Source organism: Sorex araneus, chromosome X (genome assembly GCF_027595985.1).
Source record: "Sorex araneus isolate mSorAra2 chromosome X, mSorAra2.pri, whole genome shotgun sequence".
In the NCBI taxonomy this organism is placed as follows: Eukaryota; Metazoa; Chordata; class Mammalia; order Eulipotyphla; family Soricidae; genus Sorex; species Sorex araneus.
In genome coordinates this window covers 292,934,119-292,957,982 of record NC_073313.1, presented here as the reverse complement: position 1 = coordinate 292,957,982, position 23,864 = coordinate 292,934,119, and the positions used below count along the sequence as shown (strand labels likewise).

The 23,864-nt window shown below is 52.3% G+C and overlaps 1 protein-coding gene across 1 annotated transcript in view; it reads left to right on the top strand.

The window, feature by feature from the left end:
• Positions 1-23,864, top strand: part of SLC4A5 (solute carrier family 4 member 5) — a 97,620-nt gene that overhangs the window by 42,088 nt on the left and 31,668 nt on the right. The window contains exons 5-15 of the mRNA XM_055120930.1: positions 2,874-3,034; positions 4,577-4,729; positions 5,888-5,983; positions 6,940-6,995; positions 9,531-9,688; positions 10,735-10,822; positions 16,034-16,188; positions 17,073-17,240; positions 18,899-19,073; positions 21,911-22,044; positions 22,748-23,019. Of these exons, the coding sequence (XP_054976905.1) occupies positions 2,874-3,034; positions 4,577-4,729; positions 5,888-5,983; positions 6,940-6,995; positions 9,531-9,688; positions 10,735-10,822; positions 16,034-16,188; positions 17,073-17,240; positions 18,899-19,073; positions 21,911-22,044; positions 22,748-23,019 (1,616 nt within the window). The remainder of the gene's footprint in view (positions 1-2,873; positions 3,035-4,576; positions 4,730-5,887; positions 5,984-6,939; positions 6,996-9,530; positions 9,689-10,734; positions 10,823-16,033; positions 16,189-17,072; positions 17,241-18,898; positions 19,074-21,910; positions 22,045-22,747; positions 23,020-23,864) is intronic.

Below are 23,864 nucleotides of genomic sequence, written 5' to 3'. Positions count from 1 at the left end.
CTCAGGGTTTGCTCCTGGCTGTGCTCTGGAGACCACGTGGTCTGTGGTTCAGACCTGGCCTCCTGCCACAGAAGCAGGTGCTTAGCCCATCGAGTTCTCCTGGGCCCTCCTTATTTCAGATATTATTACCTCCAAGATTATAAAGATCCTTTCAACCAAGAAGAAAAGAATACCTTCAATATTCTGCTACAGTTGTATTTTGCTTGTAGGTTAAAAATGTGTTTCTGGGGCCTGAGTGATAACACAGCAGGGAGGGCGCTTGCCTTGCACTTGGCCAATCTGGGTTTGATCCTGGCATCCTATATGGTCCACTGAGCACTGCCAGGAATAATTACTGAGTGGAAAGCCAGGAGTGAGTAATCCATGAGCACTGCCATGTGTGGTGCAAAAAAGAAAAAAGTGCTTCTTTCAATTGTGGTAAAATATATATCATAGTAAAACATATGACATACAATATATCACTGTCATCCCGTTGCTCATCAGTTTGCTCGAGCGGACACCAGTAATGTCTCCATTGTGAGACTTGTGACTGTATTTGGCATATTGAATACGCCACAGGTAGCTTGCCAGGCTCTGCCGTGCGGGCGAGATACTCTCTGTAGCTTGCTGGACTCTCCGAGAGGAGTGGAGGAATCAAACCTGGGTTGGCCAGTGTGCAAGGCAAACGCCTACCTCGTGCTATTGCTCCCATAAGTATATTGCATATCATATAAATATGATATTATATAATTTTATATCATAACATATGTTATAAAATATATATCACAGTAATGTTACCAGTTAGCTATGGTTAACTTTACCATGAAGTGGTATAAAGAACAGTCATATAGTTGTAGAACTCCATTTTATAAAACTGAGAGCCACACAGTCCCTCCACTCACCCACTCCCCTTGTTCTGGCAGCAGTCCTCTGCTTTCTGTCCTGAGAATTGGTGACTGTGTCCCTCAGTGGAATGACACTGTCCTTTTGGGCTGACTTATGTCACTCTGCTTGATGTCTTCAAGCTTCATGTAGGTTGCAGCCCAAATCAAATTTCCTGCCTTTCTAAGACTCAATAAGATTTTGTGGCAGATAAGTTCTACATCGAGACTTTAACTAACCTAAAATTTATAATATCATTTTTTTAAATGTTGATCGTTTTTAAAACACACCCCTGCACCAAAACCTGGAATCTCATGGAGGCCCAGATTTGCTTCTGGATTTCTGTCCTGTGACTGCCCTTGTTTGCATCTGGACTGGAATCTAATTTGTTTTTATTATTCCAGCTTTTCAGCAACTAGTTACCTGCTTAAAGCAGGTCCCAGCCCTATTTTTAGCTACAGTTTCCCCAACCATTCTCAGATGTTACTTTTTCAATGCAACTTCAGGGTTACAGTCTTGGTCTTGAAAACACTCCCTTGGGATTTGGCTGAAACAGCGTCTACCACAAATGGAAGATGACATGGCAAATAGCTGAGCAAGCTGGTCTCGGGCGCCGATGCCCTCTGCACGTCCTCGGCCCCGCTGCGGGCACCGGTGTGTTGGTGCTGCCCCCTGCAGGACAGCGCGTGACTGTGCAGCTGCGTGGGCTCCCAGACTTGGCCCTAAGATTTGTAGAAAGGACAAATTCTCTCCCATCCTTGGCTTAACTTTCTACTTCCTTTATTCCCCAGATGACCCTTTAGATTTGAACCCGAAATTTCAGAATCAATCCCTCAGATCTTGATGCAAACCAGTGGGGAAAAACTTTATGTCACACGGAATGCTCTCTCTCTCTCTCTCTCTCTCTCTCTTTGTCATGAATCACCGTGCACTACACTTATAAAGCTTCCATGTGCACATTTTCCACCACCAATGTCCCCAATATCTCAACCCTTCTCCCCCCTCCTTCTACCTCTATGGCAGACAGTTTACTCTCTCTACTTATGCAAATTATGGTTTACGATACCATACAATACAATACATTACAATGAGAGGCCATTGTGTTTGGTCCTTAGTCTATTTTCAGCACACACCTCCCAGGGGATGCTCTCTCTAGTTCCAAAAAACCACATCCCATAGGGCAAGCCCTGAGTAACCAGATCCATTTGATACTTAAGTTAATAATAATCTATTATATCATTAAATATAATAATAATAACAATTATTATAGTAACTCAAAGGGGAGATAGTGGAAAGGGCTGGAGCACATGCCGGGGCAGGCAAGAGGTCCTGAGTTGGATTCCAGACCCTCAAGGTCTGATGCGTTGCTGGGCGGAGCGCCTAATCCTTCGGTCTTTACAGCTGTGTGTTGCCAGGACTGGCCCCTAGTCCCACGGGGCATGTTTGCGAAGTCGCTTTGGAAAAGCTTTAATATTATGGAATATCATAAGGCTTCTTAATTCTAAGTCAACGTTAATTTTCAATTGTTAATTTTTTGGCGGGAGGGGGTGTCACTGGCTGTGCTCAGGGCTGACTCCTGGTAACTGTGCTCAAGGTCGGTTCAGGGCACCGTATGGGGTGAGGGGTTGGAAGCAGGGTGTCTGCATGCAAGGCCAGAATCTCACCCGCTGTGCTGTCGCTCCAGACCTTCAGTGTACAGTAAATGATTCTTAGTAATTCCCAGCTGGCTTTTATGATTCGTAGGCAGTGTACAGGAGCGTGCACCACAACCCAGTCCAGAGTGATTATGGAAAGGCCCCCAGACCCTCGACCCCACCCCTTAGTCTCTCTCTGGAGGCCACTCACTGCTGAGCACTGCGGGTCTGGAGGGAGAGGAGGCAGTGAATGAACGCCGGACCAAAGCCCGACACTGGGCACAGCTTGACCTCTCTCCTGGGATGCTCCGGATATGGGTCCCCCTTGAGGTCTCTGGCCAGCCTGCACCCACCCTCACCTGTCCTCACCCCTTCCAGGTGGATAAAGTTTGAAGAAAAGGTAGAAGAAGGTGGCGAACGCTGGAGCAAGCCCCATGTGTCCACACTGTCCCTGCACAGCCTCTTCGAGCTCCGGACCTGCCTGCAGACGGGGACGGTACTCCTGGACTTGGACAGCGGCTCCTTACCACAGATCATAGGTGAGACTGGACCGCGGAGGCCCCGCCCCCAGTCGCCGAGACCCCGCCCCCAGTCGCGGAGGCCCTGCCCTCACCCGCGGAGACCTGTCCCCAGCCGCGGAGGCCCCGCCCCGGCCTCGGTGGCCCCGCCCCCAGCCGCAGAGACCTGCCCCCAGTCGCAACCGTGGACGCCCCGCCCCAGCTATGGAACTGCTTGTGTCCCTTGACGAGTCTGTGGGGGTGGGGTGGAGGGCAACCTGATCTTGCCAGTGTGAACCAGCTACATTCAGCTTTGGGAAATCAGCTGCTTTGATGCAGTGAAGCAAAGGAAGGGGGTCGCTTGCCTTGTAACATCTGTGACTGAATTTTATTCTAAAATATTCCATCTTGCCAAACGTATTATGACCCTGGCAGAGCCTGGCAAGCTCCCCATGTTGTATTCATATACCAAAAACAGTAACAATGATGTGTCTCATTCCCCTGACCCTGAAAGAGCCTCCAATGCAGCACCATTGGGAAGGATGAGTAAAGAGAGGCTGCTAAAATCTCAGGGCTAGGACGAATGGAGATGTTACTGGCGCCCACTTGAGCAAACCGATGAGCAACAGGATGATGGTGATACATCATGGCCAAAACTCATTTTGGGGTGGGGGGAAAGGGGAGATTTGGGCCACACCAGGCAGTGCTCAGGGCTTAGTCCTAGCTCTGTGCTCAGCATCACTCCTGGCAGGACCAGATGAAACCCAGGTTGAGAACCTTAAATCCTGTACTATCTCTCCACCCCTCACCCCCACAGCCCCACCAAACGCTTTTATTAAAGAAACTCATGATAGGGACAAAGCTGTTTAAAACAGTACTTTGATGCTTCTTTGAGTACCCTGAATAGTGGTGTTTAGGGATTACTCCTGGCTCTGCTCAGGAATAGCCCCAGTGGTGCTCTGGGGACCGGATGCAGTGCTGGGGATTCAGGTTAGCTGTGTACCCCTTTACTATCTCCCCTGCCCTTCTTTAGGTACTTTCTTGGGTATTATTTCATATATGTTTCATAGTAACACAAATTCTATACTCCAGCACCCCTTATTTGTACACACGTGCATGTGCATTCACACTTTTCCTTCCTTCCTTCCTTCCTTCCTTCCTTCCTTCCTTCCTTCCTTCCTTCCTTCCTTCCTTCCTTCCTTCCTTCCTTCCCTTTCTTTCTTTCTTTTCTTTCTTTCTTTCTTTCTTTCTTTCTTTCTTTCTTTCTTTCTTTCTTTCTTTCTTTCTTTCTTTCTTTCTTTCTTTCTTTCTTTCTTTCTTTCTTTCTTTCTTTCTTTCTTTCTTTCTTTCTTTCCGTTCTTGGTACTTGAGCCACACCGGCAACACTCAGGGGTTACTCTGGACTCTGCACTCAGGAATTCCTCCTGGCTGTGCTCAAGGGACCATATGGGATGCCGGGATCAAGCTTGCGACAGCTTCGTGCAAGGCAAGAGCCCTGCCTCTGTACTATTGCCCCGACCGGTTAATCCCCGTAATGGCACACGAGATCCTGCCCCGCTGATGGTGCCTGTTCCTTTCCCACAGATGATGTCATTGAGAAGCAGATCGAGGATGGTCTCTTGCGGCCGGAGCTCCGGGAGAGGGTCAGCTACGTGCTCCTGCGGAAGCACCGCCACCAGACCAAGAAGCCCATCCACCGCTCCTTGGTTGACATTGGGAAGTCCGTCTCCACCACCAGTGAGTCCCTGTGGGCACACGCAGGTCCCTGGAAGCCCCGGGCTGGGGGAGCTCACCTTGGTGATGAGGGTCTTTCTGGTCTTTCCCATCCTGCATGGGCTCTGGGGGACCCTCTGCCTCTTTCCCTGGCAGGGACAGAGTCGGTCTTCAGCCTGGCTGCCCAGCGTGGTCAACTGGGGGTTGAAGCCTGTCCTAGTACTGGCCCCAATCCCCGAGGGGCATGGTGACTGCAAGTTCTCACAGACAGACAGGGGTGAAAATTGCTGCTAGAAATCGCTTGTCTGTGGCAAGAATTTAAAGTTCCTTACAGAAGGGGCAAGAGGAGCCAGGGGCTCGAGGCAAGCAGTATTCAAGAGACAGAAGGGGCTTTGCTGGGTGCCGGGGTGCTGCCATCCTCCGTAGCAGCGCCCGGGTCTGCACTCCTTAAGCTCCAGTCTGAGTCCCTCCACTCCTGACACAACAGTCCAGGTGGCCAGACACAGTCTTGCTGGACCTGCCAGATAAATGCAGTGACCAGAACCACGTTGCTCCAGTTGCCAAATGAGCCCTGGGGAATGTCTTTGGGGGTGGGGTAGGGCTGGGCACATCCAGCAATGCTCAGGGGTTCCTCCTGGCTCTGTGCTCAGGAATCACTCCTGGTGATGCTCAGGGGACCATATAGGATGCCAGGGATTGATCCCAGCACGGCGTTCGTTCGTGCACGGCAAGCACCCTGCCCTCTGTACTCTCTCCAGCCCCAAATTGCTCAATATGTTTTAATGCTAAATTGTTTAAAAGGCAATGTGTTTTGCATTTAGTAATAGAGTCCTGGGCGTGGCTGTGTGAGTGAAAGCACTTCCTCTCACAACAGCACCATGGTAAGGCACAGAGAGGTTAAACTGCTTACCTAGGGCCACACAGCCAGTAAGTGGTGAAACCCAAGGACTACAACACCGATGCCTGTTTGATGAACTGAATCTCACTTTCAGTCGCACAAAGATTTTCTTTGTAACTGAATCCAGGTAATTAACTTACTTTAGAAACAAAAACAGTCTACGCGGAAGGGAAGAGCTGTCGGGCCGCCCAGCCTTGTTCACGGGACCTTTTATTCTCTACCATAAACGCACGCTGGCTCCCTGGGGAGGCCGCACCCTGCCCAATGCCTCTTGCTCCCGGCAGATCGCAGCCCGGCCCGCAGCCCCACGGCCGGCCCCAGCCTGCACCACTCCACCGAGGACCTGCGGATGCGGCAGAGCGCCACCTATGGACGGCTGTGTGAGTGCGCCTGCGCAGCAGCGCCTCCTGGTGGCGGCGGGAGGAAAGAGGCGGACAGAGAGCCGGGAGCCAGCTGCCGGCTGGGCCAAAGGGTCTATTGACCATTCCGTGGCTCTCTGAAATCCCAGTCCCTTTAAGACAAAAGAAAGCACCCTCCATGGCGCCTGAGCCTGGATGACCTTCTGGATCATTCCAGCACCCGCTTTGGGGAAACACTGGTGTAGAAAATCTTTTCCCTGACCCTGAGGTGGGGGGTCACCGTGAGGTCCCTGGTTGGCTGGGCGAGCCCACTTGGAGAGGATCCTGGGTGGGGAAAGAGAAGGGGAAGTCAAGGAGGACAGGGCTTCTAGAATGGAGAAATGGCCTGGGAAGCAAATGGCCTGGGAAGCCTCTGGGGTTTGGCTTTTCCTGGGAAAGGAGAGCTGACTTCCTCCCTCCCTTGGGGCAGGAGAAAGTTCTTTTTTTTTTTTTCTTTGTGAGTCACACCCGGCGATGCACAGAGGTTACTCCTGGCTCTGCACTCAGGAATTACTCCTGGCAGTGCTCAGGGGACCATATGGGATACCTGGGCCAGCCGCATGCAAGGCAAAAGCCCTACCCGCTATGCTATCGATCCAGCCCCAGGAGAAAGTTCTAATACTCCACCTCCACCTCTGTCTCTTCCTTCCCTCTGGATCCAGCACACACCCCTCACCTGGGCATAACGCCCAAAGCCTCCCATCCCCCTATCAAGCCACAGGTGGGGGACTGAGGAGGAGCAAGGGGAGCCCTGGGTCTAGCTAATCTTCTTTAAGAAAGCTGCCTCAGAAGGGGGTCAAAGTGCAAATGCTCGCTGGTAGGCCTGGGGGTCAGGGGAGCAGGGCTCCGGCTTCCGTGGTGAAGAGGGGGGAAGCCTGCCAGAGATCAGGGTCCGGGGCGACAGGAGTTGAGCTTCCTCTCTTTCCCTTCTTTCCTAGGTCACGCCCAGAGCAGAAGCATGAACGACATTTCTCACACGCCAAACACAGACCAGGTAGCGAAGGCCCTGCCCTGGGCCACCGTGCTGGGTCAGCGCTGGAAGGAAGCCCTACGACAAAATTTAGGGCCCTGACGGAGCCAGAGAACCCAGGAAGGACCCGGGGTGGGGGTCAGTTTGCCTCTGGGGTCTCTGCCCACCCATCAGCCCTCATGGAGCCCCCAGTGCCGCCTCTGGGCACTGGGGCAGGGGGCACAGAGAAGATGGTTGAAGGGGGTTCAGCCTCTATTGGCCTTGGCATTTGGGCCTAATTCGGAGTTTCATCTCCTCTGGGGCTCACTCGTGGCTTTTAAGGTGGGGGGATGGAGTGATATTGCAGCGAGTAGGGCACTTGCCGTGCGCGTGGACAGCCCCGGATCAATCCCTGGCACCCCACACAGTCCCCTGAGTGCTTCGCAGAGCCAGGAGTCAGCCCTGACCATTAACAGTGACACGAGCTGGGGTGGGACTGACAGAGAAACCCTGGAGAGCCCTCAGGGATGTCCCCCACCGTCACGGCCGAACCCCCTGATGAGACCAGACACCTACAACCAGGTTGGGTCCAGGTCCTCAGGCCTGTGACTCCCTCGGGCTGCACAGCCAGGGGACACCCAGAGGAGGTGCCCCCAGCCCCCTCTGCCTGCTCCCGGGAGAAGCCCTGCGGTGCTCTGCGCTTATGCCCCAGGAGCAGGGAGAGGAGGAGGAGGGAAAGCCTGAAACTTGGGGAGGACTCTTCAGAACTGGGCGAACCCTAGGCCATCAGGGAACCCCCAAGCTGGGTGGAAGGCAGAGGAAAGCCTCCCTCAGGTCTCGGGGTGAGTTTGTGGGCTCTCAGGGGGTGCTGCAGGCCTCTTTGTCCCCTGAGGGACTTGGGGGTGTGAATGGGCCCACTGGCTTTCATCAGGATTGATTCACTCCTCAGCAACTTAAGAACCAAGGCCTGGCATATTACCTAGAGCACAGCTGCTGCCTCCTCCTCCTTCTCTTCATCCTCGTCCCCCTCCCCTTCCCCCCTCCCCCTCCTCCTCCCCTTCCCTCCTCCCCTCCTCCCCTTCCCCCCTCCCCCTCCTCCTCCCCTTCCCTCCTCCCCTCCTCCCCTTCCCCCCCTCCCCCTCTTCCTCCCCTTCCCCCTCTTCCTCCTTCCCCTCCTCCTCCTCCTCCTCCTTCTTCTCTTCCACCTTCTCCTCTTCCTCCCTCTTCTCCTCCTCGCCTCCTCCTCCTCCTTCTTCTCCTTCTCCTTCTTCACCTTCACCTTCTCCTTCTCCTTCTTCTCTTCCTCCTCCTCCTCCTTTCCTCCTCCTTCCTTTTTTTGGGCCACACCCAGCAGTGCTCAGGACTTACTCCCGGCTCCGTGCTCAGGGATCACTCCTGGCAGTGCTCAGGGGACCATATAGGGTGTTGGGGATTGAACCAGGGTCAGTTGCAGGCAAAGCAAATGCCTTCCCTGCTGTACTATATCTCAGGCCCTGTGTTTTATGCTTTTGCTTTGTTTGTTTTTAAAATAGGTCCCACCTGGCCGTGCTTGGGGGTCACTCCTGACTCTGTGCTCAGGGTCACTCCCAGGGGTCCTGAGCTCCCAGGGGAGCTGTGCGGAGCTGGCTGCTCACAGAGCTCTGACAGGCGCCTCCTGCCTGGCTGTGGAGCTTATCTCTGCCCCAGCTCAGCGAAGGTTATAACGGAGCAGTCCTCACTCACTCGCCTTCCACAGGCCAAAGGGTGCTCTGCCAGGAGGGTCTGTGGTGTCGGGGTGCTCTCACCCTGTGAGAGGGCTCAGGACGCAGTGTGGACCTGCAGCCAGGTCCCTCCCCGGGGAGGCTGAGAGCCATGCCCTCACTGAGCTTAAGAGAAAATGTTTCTGGGCCCACAGGCTTCGTCCTTCCTGCAGCCCCCTCCGCCCCTGCTCTCCCTCCCCTCTCTACCTCTGTGCTCATGCCCTGCCCAGCAAATACCCCTCACCACCCTCTCCACACTACGACCTTAGGCCCGCCCTGCCTGTGCCCTGGGACCCGAGGAGCTCAATGGGGCTGCAGTGTCTCACGACCCCTCCCCGAGAGCATGGACCCCTCCTTGTCCTGCCTGGACAGACAAGCCCAGGGGCTGGCATGCCGAGAGAGGCCACCTGGGGTCTCAGCTGGAAACGCTCTGAAGCTAGGGGTTTCCTGGGAGGCCCCTGGGGTGACTTGGGGCAGACTTGGAGTATGAGCTAGGGGTCGCTACCTGCCAGGAAGTGGTGGCAAAGGGGGGCAGAGGGTGTTCCCTGATTCTTGCAGCAGCTGCCCAGGTGCAGGAAGAGATGGGTCTGGGCTCTGTGTGTGTGTGTGTGTGTGTGTGTGTGTGTGGCGGGGGTCTCAGGGAAGCACGCAGGGAACGGGGACTTCCTCTCCCACCCCTCAGCCACCTCTTCATCAAGCCACGCCCTTGGGGTCTTGGCCAGCTCCATCCTGGGTACAAAGATGTGGACGGTCCTGGACTTCCCGGGCCAACCACGCTGTGGGGCCGTGGGCACGGTCCGCGCCGGCCTCTCCAGGCGCGTGGTTCTTCCTCCCTGCCCAGCGGAAAAACAAGTTCATGAAGAAGATCCCCAAGGACTCGGAAGCGTCCAACGTGCTGGTGGGCGAGGTGGACTTTCTGGACCAGCCCTTCATCGCCTTTGTGCGCCTGGTCCAGTCGGCCATGCTGGGAGGGGTGACTGAGGTGCCTGTCCCCACCAGGTGAGGGTGCTGGCGCCTAGGGAGGAGGAGGGGAAATAAGGAGCTGGCCAGGGAGGGAAGTGAGCTAGGGAGAAGTCTTAGGGTTTATTCAGTCACATTCATAATCATCTTTGGTTAAAGATGATTATGAATCATCTTTAACCTGAGGGTGCTCGGTGCTTACTCCTGGCTCTGTGCTCAGGGATCACTCCTGGTGGTGCTGGGAGACCAGAACGGGTCCCAGAGAACAAACCTGCGTCTGCTGTATTCAAGGCAAGCACTTCACCCACTGTGCTAACTCTCTGGCTCTGGAGTTTATTTTAAAACAGGTTGATATGGGGGCGATAGTACAGTGGGTGCGGCTTTTGCCTTGCATGTAGTCCACTCAGGTTCAATCCCCGGCATTCCATATGGTCCCCAAGCCTGCCAGGAGTGATCCCTGAGCACTGCTGGGTGTGGCCCAAACAAGAAAACAGACCCAAACATGTTGACACCAGACACTGCAATTTGTCCTAATTAAGCTACTGCAATTTGCACTAATTAAGCCATGCCTACGTGTCAGCCACTGGTGATACATGTCAGTGTCAAGGTATAAATTCATATTTACGTTTTTGGGAAGTTTGGGACAACAGCTGGCTTGTGCTCAGAGCTTACTCCCAGCTCTGGTGTTGAGGGAACCATATGTCATGCTGGGGTCAAATCACGGTTGGTCACATGCATGGCAAGTGCCTTACTCCCTGTACTACCACTCCAGCCCTAAATCATCTGCAAAAAGATGTCAGCAGTGGGGAGAGTCACTGTGGGGTGAGGTTGGGATATTCATGGGGCAGGGAAAGGTGCCAGGGGGGTGCTTCTGAGCCGGGAGGAAGCCATGTCCTTCCCGAGCAAACATGGGATTCAAACATGGCTAGAGACAAGTTTACGGCATGGGTACCCGAGCAAACATGGGTAGGGACAAATTTACGGCCAGTTAAAGAGCTAAGGAAGGAAATGGGTCAGGGCCAGAGAATCCTTCTCATCAACAGCTTCCCCCTTACCTGCCCTCCTCCTGCTCCATCTCCCTGCAGATTTCTCTTCATACTTCTGGGCCCTTCCGGGAGAGCCAAATCCTACAACGAGATTGGCCGCGCCATAGCCACCCTCATGGTAGATGATGTAAGTGACGGTACCCAGGCCCTTCCCCACCCGTCCTGGGCGCAGTCTTACTCTCTCTCCATCTACGGGCTCAGGCCGGAGCCCTTTGGGGGAGCTTCATGTGTGCCAGACCCTGTGTTCTGAGGAGTGAGAGTGGGGGCAGGACAGGTGGGGTTCCCCTCTCTTCCTTCCTCCTTGGAGTCATATATTCTGCAGTGCTCAGGTTGGACTCCTGGCTCTGTGATTTTTGTAAATCATGGTGATTTACTCAGGGCTCACTCACCCCTGGCAGTGCTCGGGCTCGAACTGGAGTTGGCCCGTGCCAGGCAAGTGCCTTAAACCCTGTGCAATCTCTGCAGTCTTGATAGTTTCCTGTTTAATTTGAAATAAATTCTTCTGAGAACTGTTGTAGAAACAATCACCAAGACCTCAAGGACTCATCTTTATCTCCAGCTTTCTTTTTATTATTTCTATTTAATATATTTTAAAAAATTAAGGAACCATTACTTGCAAAGTTGCTCACAACAGAGTTTCATGCATACGATGTTCCAACACCAATCCGCCAGAGTGACCTTCTCTCCACAAACCCTGTTCCCAGGTTCTCTCCCCACTCCAGTCTGCCTCCGTGACAGGCACATTTTAAATTCAGTTATTGTGGTTTGAGCCTCCTGTTTGCCATGTTATTAGCTCTGTGTTTTAGACATGTACCTCTACAGCACTGCTGTGCCAGGGCCCTGGGCTCCTTTTTATTTATTTATTTATTATTATTATTATTATTTGCTTTTTGGGTCACACTCGGCGATGCTCAGGGGTTACTCCTGGCTCTGCACTCAGGAATTACTCCTGGCAGTGCTCAGGGGACCAGATCGGATGCCAGGGATCGAACCCAGGTCAGATGTGTGCAAGGCAAATGCCCAACCCGCTGTACTATCGCTCCGGTCCCGCCCTTGGCTCCTGACCTGCTACTTCCTGTCCATCTCTTCTTATCCTGCTCTCGATTCCATTCCTTCCCTGTTCTTCTCATTTCTGTAGTCTAGCATCTAGGGTAGTCTAGGTATCTGCCCTTTGATACTTGCATTTCCTTGTCTTGTTGTTCTAGATACCACATATAAGAGAGATTTTCTGATATTTTTATTTTGATTTATTTTACTTAACAGGATATCCTTCAGTTCTATTCAAGTTCCATTCTTCAGTTCCATCAACATTGCATGATTCCATCCTTCTTGCAGCTGCGTAGTATTCCATTGTGAATATATATATATATATATTATATATATATATCACTGTATCACTATATCACTGTCATCCTGTTGTTCATCGATTAGCTCGAGTGGGCACCAGTAATGTCTTCATTCGTCCCTGTTGCGTGCTAGTGTAGCCTGATGGCATATTGGGGGCTCTTTCAGGATCAGGGGAATGAGGACCGTCCTAGTTACTGTTTTTGGTATATTGAGCATGCCACAGGTAGCTTGCCAAGCTCTTCAATACATATATATACCACACTTTTTCTTTTTAGTTTTTGGGTCACACCTGGCAATGCAAAGGGCTTACTCCTGACTCTACCCTCAGGAATCACTCCTGGTGAGATTGGGGGACCATATGGGATACAGGGATCAAACCCTGGCTGGCCAGTGCAATGCAAGCCTTACCTGCTGTACTATTGCTCCATACTTGTATTATCCACCCATCAGTCCTGGACATCTAGGTTGATTCCGTATCCTCTCTATTGTGCTAAGTGCTGCCATAACACTGGTGTGCACATCTCCTGTACAGTGTTTTTGTGTATTGGGGATAGATAGCAAGAAGTAGAATTGCTGGGATGCGTAATGGCTCTTTTATTACTTTTCTGAGAAATCTCCATATTGTTTTCCGAAGGGGTTGAACCAGATGGTGTTCCCATCAGCAGTGGATGAGAATTTCTTTTTCATCACAGATCATTCCCAGTGTTTTTGGATATGTGTCATTCTCCCTGGTGTGAGATGATATCCCATTGTTGTCTGTTTGCTTATTTGATTTTTGGGCTACATCCAGGGATGCTCAGGACTTACTTTTGGCTCTGCACTCAGGGATTGCTCCTGGCAGTACTCAGGGACCATATGATACTGGCATGGAACCCAAGTCAGCCTTGCACAAGGCAAATGCCCTACCCACTGCACTAGTTCTCCAGCCCCACATTGTCTTGGTTTGGATTTCCTTGATAATAAGTGATAGTGAGAACTTTTTCATGTGCCTCTTGGCAATCTGTCTTGTTAAGAGAAATATCTGTTCATTTCCTCTCCCTATATTTTGGTAAGGCTTTTGGTTTAGTTGTTTTTTTTTAATTAGTGAGTCACCGTGAGGGTACAGTTATAAATTTACACATTTTTCGTGCTTGTGTTTCCGTCATACAATGTTTGAGAACCCATCCCTCCACCTGTGCCCATTCTCCACCACCAATGAACCCAGTATCCCTCCCACCCCCCAATCCCATCCCCCAATCCCATCCCCCACCCCACCCTGCCTCTGTGGCAGGGCATTCCCTTTTGTTCTCTCTCTCCTTTTGGGTGTTGTAGTTTGCAATAGAGGTATTGAGTGGCCATCATGTTCAATCTAGTCTACTTTCAGCATGCATCTCCCTTCCCGAGTGGGTCCTCCAACCACATTTTTCTTGGTGTTCCCTTCTCTATCTGAGCTGTATTTTCCCTTCATTTCACTTAGCATGATACTTTCCATGTTGATCCACTTATGTGCAAAGTTCATGACTTTCTTTTCTAACAGCTGCATAGTATTCCATTGTATAGATGTACCAAAGTTTCTTTAACCAGTCATCTGTTCTCGGGCACTCGGGTTTTTTCCAGATTCTGGCTATTGTAAACAGTGTCGCGATGAACATATACGTGCAGGTGTCATTTCGACTATACTTTTTTGCTTCTCCGGGATATATTCCCAGAAGTGGTATTGCTGGGTCAAATGGGAGCTCAATTTCTAGTTTTTTGAGAAGCGTCCATATTTTTTTCCAAAAGGGCTGACCCAGTCAGCATTCCCACCAGCAGTGTAGAAGGGTCCATTTTTCCCCACATCCACGCTAACAGTGGTTGCTTTTGTTCTTTTGTGGTTTAGTTTTTTTTTTGTTGATTCTTGTGAGTGCTTTATATATCTTACATATGAACCTGTATTTGATGAGTTGAATGTTAATATTCTTTCCTGTTCAGTGGTGATTTTAGTTTTAGTCTGTTTCTTTTGCTATGCAGAAAGTTTTTAATTCGATTTAATCCTATTCATTCAGTTTTTTTTTTCTTGCTGAGTTTGCCAGTGGAATTATATCAGTGAAGACACCTTTGAGATTCAAGTCTTGGAGCATTCTTTCTACATTTTCTTCTGTGTATTTTATAGATTCTGGTCTGAGCTCCAGGTCTTTGATTCACTTTTTTTTTTTTTTTTTTGCTTTTTGGGTCACACCTGGCGATGCACTGGGGTTACTCCTGGCTCTGCACTCAGGAATCACCCCTAGAGGTGCTTAGGGGACCATATGGGATGCTGGGAATCGAACCCGGGTTGGCCATGTGCAAGGCAAATGCCCTACCTGCTTAGATATTGCTCCAGCCCTTTAAGCTGACTTTTGTGTAAAGCATGAGATATGGATTTAGCTTCATTTTTGGCATATGTGGTTAACCAGTTTTCCCAATACCATTTGTTAAAGTGGCTATCTTTACTCCATTTCATGTACTGAGCTCCTTTGTCAAAAATTAGTTGACCATAGACCAGGAATTTGACTTCAGGTGCTCAATTCTAACTCACTGGTCAGAAAGTTTGTCCTTATTCTAGTACTCTCCTGTTTTGATTACTATAGCATTATAAATAGTTTCAGGTTAGTTAATGAGATATCTCACAATTGATGTTTCTCATTATGGCTTAGGCTATTCGAGGTGTTTTAGGATTTCATATGAACTTTGTTGTTGATCATTCTAAGTCCTTGAAAAAGTCATTGGAATTTGAATAGGGATTGTATTGGCTATATGTAATGATTTAGGTGGGTTGGTCATTTTGACAATATTGATTTTTCTAGTCTATGAACATGGAATATTTTTCCAGATCCTGAGGCCTCCTTTTTAAAAAGTGTCATAGTTTTTATGATATAGGACTCTTATGGGCTGGAGCGATAGCGCAGCAGGTAGGGCGTTCACCTTGCATGCAGCTGACCCGGGTTCGATTCCTTCGCCTCTCTTGGAGAGCCTGGCAAACTACCGAGAGTATCTCGCCTGCATGTCAGAGCCTGGCAAGCTACCTGTGGTGTATTCGATATGCCAAAAACAGTAACAACAAGTCTCACAATGGAGAAGTTACTGGTGCCCGCTCGAGCAAATCGATTAGCAATGGGATGACAGTGACAGTGACAAGACTCTTACATCTTTTGTCAAGTTGATTCCTAGGGACTTGATGTTTTGGACATCATTTTAATTTTAAAAAATTAATTAATTTTGGGTTACACATGGTGATTGCACAGGAGTTACTTCTGGCTCTGACTCAGGAATCACTCTTGGCAGTTCTCAGGTTATGGGATGCTGGGGATTGAACCCGGGTCAACCGCATGCAATGCAAGCACCCTCCCCACTGTATTATCACTCCAGCACCTGGGTACCATTTTCAATAGAGTGACTTTGATATGTTTCTCTTCTACTTCATTATTTGCACATAAGAATGTGACCTGTTTTTGTATGCTGATTTTGTAGCTGGCAACTTTGCAGTATTGGTTGTTTCTAAGAGTTTTTAGTGGACTCTTTAGGGTCTTCTATGAATATTTTCCATGTCACCTGCAAATAGCGATAACCTGTCTTCTTTTTCAATTTCACTCTGATTTCTTTTTCTTGCCTGATTGCTGTTAATACTCTTACAGTTTCTTTATTCAGTCATCTGTTCTGGGACTCAGGCTGTTTCCCGTTTCGGCTATTGTGAATAGTGTTAGAATGAACATAGGCGTGTGACTGTCCTTTTGACATGGTGTTTTTGGGCCTCTGTCTGAACAGTGGAATTGCTGTCAGATGGAAGTTGAATTCTTGCTTTTTTGAGAAGTGTCCAGATTGTTTCCAAGAGGTTGCACCTGCCCAGTTCCCACAGCAGTGCGTGAGGGTGGGCTGAGGAGAGCCTGCCGGCAGCAGAAGCAAGGGCTGCGAGTGATTTCTCCTAGAACTGTGATGCAGTCCCGGAGGTGGCTCTCCAGGGCCTCACCTCCTTCCTTGCTCTCTGCCTCGCCAGCTCTTCAGTGACGTGGCATATAAAGCCCGGAACCGGGAGGATCTGATCGCAGGAATCGATGAGTTTCTAGATGAGGTCATCGTCCTTCCCCCTGGAGAATGGGACCCCAATATCCGAATTGAGCCCCCCAAGAAGGTCCCCTCTGCAGACAAGAGGTGAGTATGAGAATGTGTGTGTGTGTGTTGGGGGAGACCCGTCTGTCAGTGTAATGGATCTGAAGATACATGGGCATATACTTTTGGGGGTATACATTTAAATTTTTTTTTTTGCTGTTTGGGGACCACACTCAGCAGTGCTCAGGGGTTATTTCCTTCCTTCCTTCCTTCCTTCCTTCCTTCCTTCCTTCCTTCCTTCCTTCCTCCCTTCCTCCCTTCCTCCCTTCCTCCCTTCCTCCCTTCCTTCCTTCCTTCCTTCCTTCCTTCCTTCCTTCCTTCCTTCCTTCCTTCCTTCCTTCCTTCCTTCCTTCCTCCCTCCCTCCCTCCCTCCCTCCCTCCCTGCCTTTCTCTGCACTCAGAAATTACTCCTTGTGGTGCTAGGGGGACCATATGGGATGTTGGGAATCGAATCCAGGTTAGCCTACGCAAAGCAAACGCCTTACCTGCTGTGCAGTCGCTCTAGCCCCTCTGGCCTCACTTTTCATTTCACTAAATAATACTAATAATGAGGAGGAGGAGGAGAGGAGGAGGAGGAAGAGAAGGAGTAGGAGGAGGAAGAGGAGGAGGAGGAGGAGGAGGAGGAGGAGGAGGAGGAGGAAGATGAAGATAAGGGAAGAGGGAGGAGGAGGAGGAGGGGAGGGGGAAGGGGGAAGGAGAGAGAGGAGGGGGAGGAGAGGAGGAGAGAAGGAGGAGGGGGAGGGGGAGCCAGACTGAAATCTGCTCAATCTAGGTGTCTTGCCTGGCGGCCCCTTCCCTCCGTTTTCTCTATTTCCAGCCTCTCGGGATGTTCGCAGGAGGGTGGGGGCTGCGGTGGGGGCAGCCCTGGAGCAGCCACGCCCTTCTCAGCTCGGACCCCGCAGTGCACGTGCCCACTTCTCTTCCAGGAAGTCCGTGTTCTCGGTGGCCGAGCTGGGCCAGATGAACGGCTCGGCGGGCGGCGCGGCGGCGGCGGGCGGCGGCGGCGGCGCCGGGGCCGGCGGCGGGAGCGGCGGGGACGACGGCGAGATGCCCGCGGTGCACGAGCTGGGGGAGGAGCTGCTCTGGACAGGAAGGTGCCGGCTCTCCGCCCACCCGCCCGCGGGAGGACCTGCGGCCGTCACGCCCCTCCCGGGCTGTGCCCAGGGCCGCCCCGCAGGGGACAGGCCCGCGAGCGGCACGCGCGGGCACCCCCTTTCCCCAGCACCTTTCAGGTCGCGCGCCCTGGGACCTGGAGGCCAGCAGGGTGACACTCCGCAGGGGACTTGGGTAGAACTGTCCTGCGGTTCTCCTGCGCGTGTAGCCCCGTGTGTGTGTGTGTGTGTGTGTGTGTGTGTGTGTGTGTGTGTGTGTGTGTGTGTGTGCGCGCTTGCGCGCGCGCCTGTCTGTCTTCCTATGGCCTGCTCCTCTTATTAGAACATCTACCTGTTGGATCAGGGCCCAGTGACCCCATGTTAACTCCATGGTTCCATGATATCTGCAGAAATGGCAGAAATTGGAGTTCCAAATACATGTTTCAGTTCACAGATCCTGGGAGATGGGGTAAAACCTACATATATCTTTTTTGGGGGGGGGGTGCAGTTTAATACAAACAGGATTTTATTTTTTGGATCACACCTGGTGATACACAGGGGTTACTCCTGGCTTTGCACCCAGGAATTACTCCTGGCAGTGCTAGGGGGACATATGGGATGCTGGCAATCAAACCCGGGTTGGCCACATGCAGCCCTACCCACTGTGCTATGACTCCAGCCCCACGAACAGTTGGTTTTTTGCTGTCGTTGGCCATGCCTGACAGTGTTCAGGGCTTACTCCTGGCTCTGTGCTCAGAGAGCACTCCTAGGCTGGGGAGCCCGGGGTTGAACAGGTTGGCTTTGAGCAAGGCAAGCGCCCTGCCACTGTACGACCATTCCAGCCCCCTCTTAACTTACCTCCTTAAGGTTCTCTATCCAAGCATCTTTTTTTGGGAAGAAGATGAGAAACTTCTCCCGGGCTGGGTGCCCTTGGCAGCCCTGGTCATCCCTGGGGTTGATGTGGATTTGGGAGCGGGACGTTGAGAATAGTGCCCAGTGTTTTATATGTTCCTGGCCACAGGACCACAATAGTTCTCAGCCAGGTGCGACCGAGCCCGCCACCCCATCCTCACACAGGGGATACTGGCAGTGTCCAGAGCACAGCAGAGTTATCCGGCCCCAGATATCAGTGGCACCCGTGGCACGCATGGTGTCAGAAACCGTGGGGTATAGCCCTGGCAAACCCTGAGCCCAATCCACCATCTCCACCCCACCGCCCCGGTTGGTTTCTGGTTTCCTCAGACTCCGAAGCCAGGGGTGCAGTTGAGCACCTTCCAGTACGAAGTCGCCACGTCTGTGCTGTAGTACGGGGCGCCCTTAGCTCTTGAAGCCCTACACATCCTGGTTCCCCGCGCAGGCCTCTGGGCCTCACCCTCGTGTGGACCACAGGGTTCCAGCCCGCAGGCAACATCAGGTCGACCCAAAGTGTTTTCCTCTCAGGCCTCTCCCCGTTTCCTCCGTCAGTGACCTTTTCCTTACAAAGGGCTTGAATGCAAACATTCTTCCCCGTCTGCTCTAGTCTGTCAGAAAGACCCTTGCCCCCTTCCACCCCTGGCCAGGGCCCCTCCTCACCTCAGGTTCCGTGGGTGCCTGTGACAGTCCAGCCGTCCCCCGTCCCGGGCTCTGCGCTGAGAAAGCAGCCCTTGGCCTGTCTCAAGCAGGTTCTTCGGTGGCCTGTGTTTGGACGTCAAAAGAAAGCTGCCTTGGTTCCCAAGTGACTTCTACGATGGCTTCCACATTCAGTCCATCTCTGCCATCCTATTCATCTACCTCGGCTGTATCACCAATGCAATCACCTTTGGTGGGCTTCTGGGGGATGCCACTGACAATTATCAGGTATGTGGAACGGTGGCTGCAAACCTCAGGATAATTTGTGGCCACCAGGTGGCAGTAAGGCGCTAAGCCTCTGGCTTCCCATCCAGGTTCTGTTGTTTCTTTTGTTGAGTAATCTTTATCCTTAACAACAACAACAACAACAACAGGAACAGACCCCGGTGGTTCCCGAGCACAAATGGCAGAGCAGCACTGCATTACTGCCGAGCATCTTTGTAGCCTTATTCACCCCCATGGGAGACAGTAACTTGTCAGCCTCACTGAAAAATCTGAGGCAGAACTGTGTTACTAAAGATAAGGGTGGTGTGCCTAGAGCACGCCGCTAGAGGGAGTCTTCTACTTCATTATTAATAGGACTAGCACACTTGGAATTAAGTAGTTTATTGTGGCCTTCTCACACTTAACAAACACACACTAGGGCCGGAGAGACAGTACAAGGGGCAGGCACGGCCTTTGGTTTGCACACGGCCACTCTGGTTTGATCCCCAGCACCTCCTATGGTTTCCTGAGCACCGCCAGGAGTTATCCCTGAGCACAGAACGAGGAGCAAGCCCTGAGCAACAGCTGATAAAAGCAAACAAAAAACAAAGCTCTAACCTTTAATCTCAGCTCAGAATTGAGACTTAATTTTTTTAATTAAAAATTATTTTTAGAAATATGATTTCGGGGCTGGAGCTAGTAGGTAGGGCATTTGGCTTGCATGCAGCCGACCCTGGTTCGATTCCCAGCATCCCATATAGTCCCCTTTGCAGCACCGCCAGGAGTAATTCCTGAGTGTAGAGCCAGGAATAACTCCTATGCATCGCCAGGTGTGACTGAAAAAGAAAAAAAAGAAATATGATTTCATTTTGTTTCTTTACTATTTTGACTTTGGGGCCACAACTGAAAATACTCAGGGGAGTCCGGAGCGATAGCACAGCGGGTAGGGCGTTTGCCTTGCACAGGGCTGACCCGGGTTCGATCCTCAGCATCCCATATAGTCCCCCAAGCACTGCCAGGAGTAATTTCTGAGTGCAGAGCCAGGAGCAACCCCTGAGCATCGTTGGGTGTGACCCAAAAAGAAAAAAAAAGTACTCAGGGCTTATTCCTATCTTTGTACCCCAGGATCACTTCTGCTGGGGCTTGGGGACCATATGGAGTACCGGGGCTTGAACTAGGTCAGCGACATGCAAGGCAAGCACCTTAGCTGCTGTACTCTCTCACCAGACCAATTTTATTTGTTTGCTTGGGGTCCACAGGCGGCGCTTAGGAGCTGCTCCTGGTTCTGCTCAGGGTAACTTCTGGAGATGCTGGAGGGTACCATACATAGTGTCAGGAGGCTGAAGGGGCATCAGCTGCTGTGCAAGGCAAGCGCCTTGGCCCCTGAACTATCTCTCTGGCCATGAAAGTTTTTATTTATATTATTATTATTATGCTTTTTGGGTCACACCTGGCGATGCTCTGGGGTTACTCCTGGCTCTGCACTCAGGAATTACTCCTGGCGGTGCTCAGAGGACTGTATGGGATGCTGGGAATCGAACCTGGGTTGGCCGTGTGCAAGGCAAATGCCCTACTCGCTGTTCTATCGCTCCAGTTCCTGGCCATGATAGTTTTTAAAAGACAGATGGCATTTCTCCAGCCATCCCACTTTCTGAGTGGGTTGTCATGTGTCTTCCCTGGGGATCCCCCGACTCACAGACCCCACTGTGGAAGCCTCTGCTCCCCTGCGTGGCACGGCCAGTCTGCCTCACTGCTCGGGTGTCACTGTTCACCCAGGAGCCCAAATGCCAATGTGGCCTTAGCACAGGCCCCTGTGCCCATGAGTGTGGTCCCCCAGTGTTCCCAAAGCCTTGCCCAGCTGGCACCTGCTTCCGGTCAGGCCCGAGCTCTCCATCCCACACAGCACTGCTCGCTTCAGGCCTTTCACTGGGTCCCTCTTTGAGCTCCACTGGCCTTGTTCCTGGGAAAATTACCTCCTCAGGGGCTGGCGCCTTGTGCGGCTGGGAGGACGTTTGCCTTGTGCCCAAGCCCGAGTTCAATCCCCGGCTTTCTGTATGGTCCCCTGTGCCCCACCAGGAATGATCCCTGAGCAGAGAGCCAGGAGTTACCCCAAACACTGCTGGGTGTGTCCCCCCACCCGCCACCAAATATTCCCTGCTCAGTGCTCGGTTCTCAGCTTCTGTGTGTCTGCCTCCTGGCGTCCTTGCTGTCTGTACATCTCACTCGCACAGTGAACACCAGTGACTTCCTGACCGCAGCCCAGCTTCTCCCACTCATTGGCCAATGTGCTCAGGAAGGGATTGTTTGGGCCCCTGGGAGACATTGGCCATGATCTGGAGACAGTTTGTGCTGTTGTAAAGGGGGGGGCAACTGGGTGGTCTTCTGGTGGGCAGAAGCCAGAGAAGCTGCCGAATGTCTCGAAATGCTTAGAACACACCCCTTCCACAAAGAACTCACCTGAAACACCAACACTTAGATACTCTTGCCTGGAAATAACTTGGTTGCATTATTATCTTGTCCATGGCGAGGTGCCTGGTACCTGGCACAGTGGCTGGTACAGGCTTTATGGAGTTGAAGTGCATGAATGGGATGATCTCTAGAGCTTGAAGAAGGGATGACCTGGGTGCTGGAAGCTTCACAGTGCTTGGCCTAAAGCATGAGTGGGCAGGTGCCTCCGTCAGCGATAGACCAGGGCTGCCAGGGGCAGGGCCTTTGTCCCGATGCAGTGAGAGTGACACGGGCATGTGAGGGCCGTGCAGCTACCCAGGGCTAGCGTCGGTGGAGAGATGGGCCAAGACCCAGGGCCCTGGGGCACTCTCTGGTCTCCTGCCAAGCGTGTCCCTCCTGCTTTCCTGCCCCAGGGAGTGATGGAGAGCTTCCTGGGCACTGCCATGGCTGGATCCCTGTTCTGCCTCTTCTCGGGACAGCCTCTCATCATCCTCAGCAGCACGGGGCCCATCCTCATCTTTGAAAAGCTTCTCTTCGACTTCAGCAAGTAGGTGCCCTGGGGTGGGCCCTATGCCCGCTTCCGTGCCAGGGGCAGAGGAATAGCTACAGCGCAGAACCCCTCAGTGGAGTTCCCCGAGGGACCTGCTGCCGGGTCCCTCTGGCTCTGCCTTTCAGCTTATTAGCACAGCGCAGAGGATGGGAGGAGAGTCCGCTCGCTCTGCCCAGGGGTGGCAGGCTGGAAAGGCAGCAGTGTAGAGGAGAAATGTTTGCAGCTGGAGGGTGTGGAGCCCCCCCTGACCCCAGTAGGAGCTTAGCTATAGCCCTGAGCTCCTGGGCACCCCCTCCAGGCTGTCTACAGCTTGAGGACATTTCTTGGACTTGCCTTGGCTCTGCCAGTCTAGAGATCCCTGCTCTCTTCACGGGGTGATTAGCACTGCCCACTGCTCCCAGGACCCTCTCCTAGGGCCTGAGCACGTCGCTCGGTGATAAAGCATCCGCCTTGCATGCATGAAACTTGGCATTTGGTCCCCAGCAATGCACACATACTGCACATGTGTCAGAGTTCTCTCCCAGAATTTTCAAAGATCAGACCCCCCCCTCCATTCCCCTCCAAAACTGTTCCTGTCCCTGGTTCTCGGAGGACGCCTGGGCTATGGGAGGGGATGAGGCAGCACTCAGGCTAGGGCTGGGCCTAGTCCCGCCAGGAGTTCTGGGCTGGAGTCTCTTGTGTCCCTCCCTTTGCCTTCCAGAGGCAACGGCCTGGACTACATGGAGTTTCGCCTCTGGATCGGCCTGCACTCAGCCCTCCAGTGCCTTATCCTGGTGGCCACGGACGCCAGCTTCATCATCAAGTACATCACCCGCTTCACCGAGGAGGGCTTCTCCACCCTCATCAGCTTCATTTTCATCTACGATGCCATCAAGAAGATGATCGGTGCCTTCAAGTACTACCCCATCAACATGGACTTCAAACCGGACTCCATCACCACCTACAAGTGCGAATGTGTCGCCCCTGACACAGGTGACCGGGTGACCCCAGAGGTGCCTTGGGCCCCTGCCCACCCATCTTCCCCCACAAACCTCAACTCTCATCCCAACCTCAACTCTCTCCTCAAACCCAGAAACACAGTCCTCCTCTTCAGCCAAGGGGCTGCGGGTAGAAGGGAGCACAGACAGACCCCCGGCCCAGAACTACCTGCGATCAGAGACAGACGCTCTAGTGAGGCCTCAATGCTGGGGCCAGGCTTGTGATTGGGCGGAGCAGTGAGGCTCCAGCGAGGGGAGAGGCAAGCTCTGCTGCCGTGTGGGGTGATGTGGAGGGCACAGCTGCCAGGAGTTTCCCCGGGGATTCCTGCGTCAGGCCAGCAGGAGATCTGTAGCCCCTAGAGTCTCTCCCAGACCCTGAGCTGTCTCTGAGTGCACATGGACTCAGGGCCGCCCGTGTATTCACCTTGTGTGGGTCACCGCCCGGGGAAGAGGTGGTCCTACACATGGAGGTCTCGGGGTGGGTGACCCTGTCTTCTGAAGAGCAGTTGGAGAACTCAGGGTGAGTCTGCCTCTTAGAGAGATGTAAGAGAAGGGCCAGCCTGCCTCAGCGGGTGCAGAGGGACCCTCTGTAATGACAGGCTAGGGCACAGACTAAGGATAGGGAGCTCCAGGGAGCAGAGGCTGGCTGAATTCAGGAAAGGGCTTATGCAGAGGGAGTGTTGGTCCTTGTGGGTGAGAGCCAATTACTTGGACACAACTTAGATCTGTCAAAAGTATTTTGAAGAGATTCTTGGGTGGGAGACCGAATCAGTCAACTGGTCAACCCAGTCATCCTCTGGGTCCTATTAGCTCCTTGCTGACGAGGTAAAGTTTGTTCTC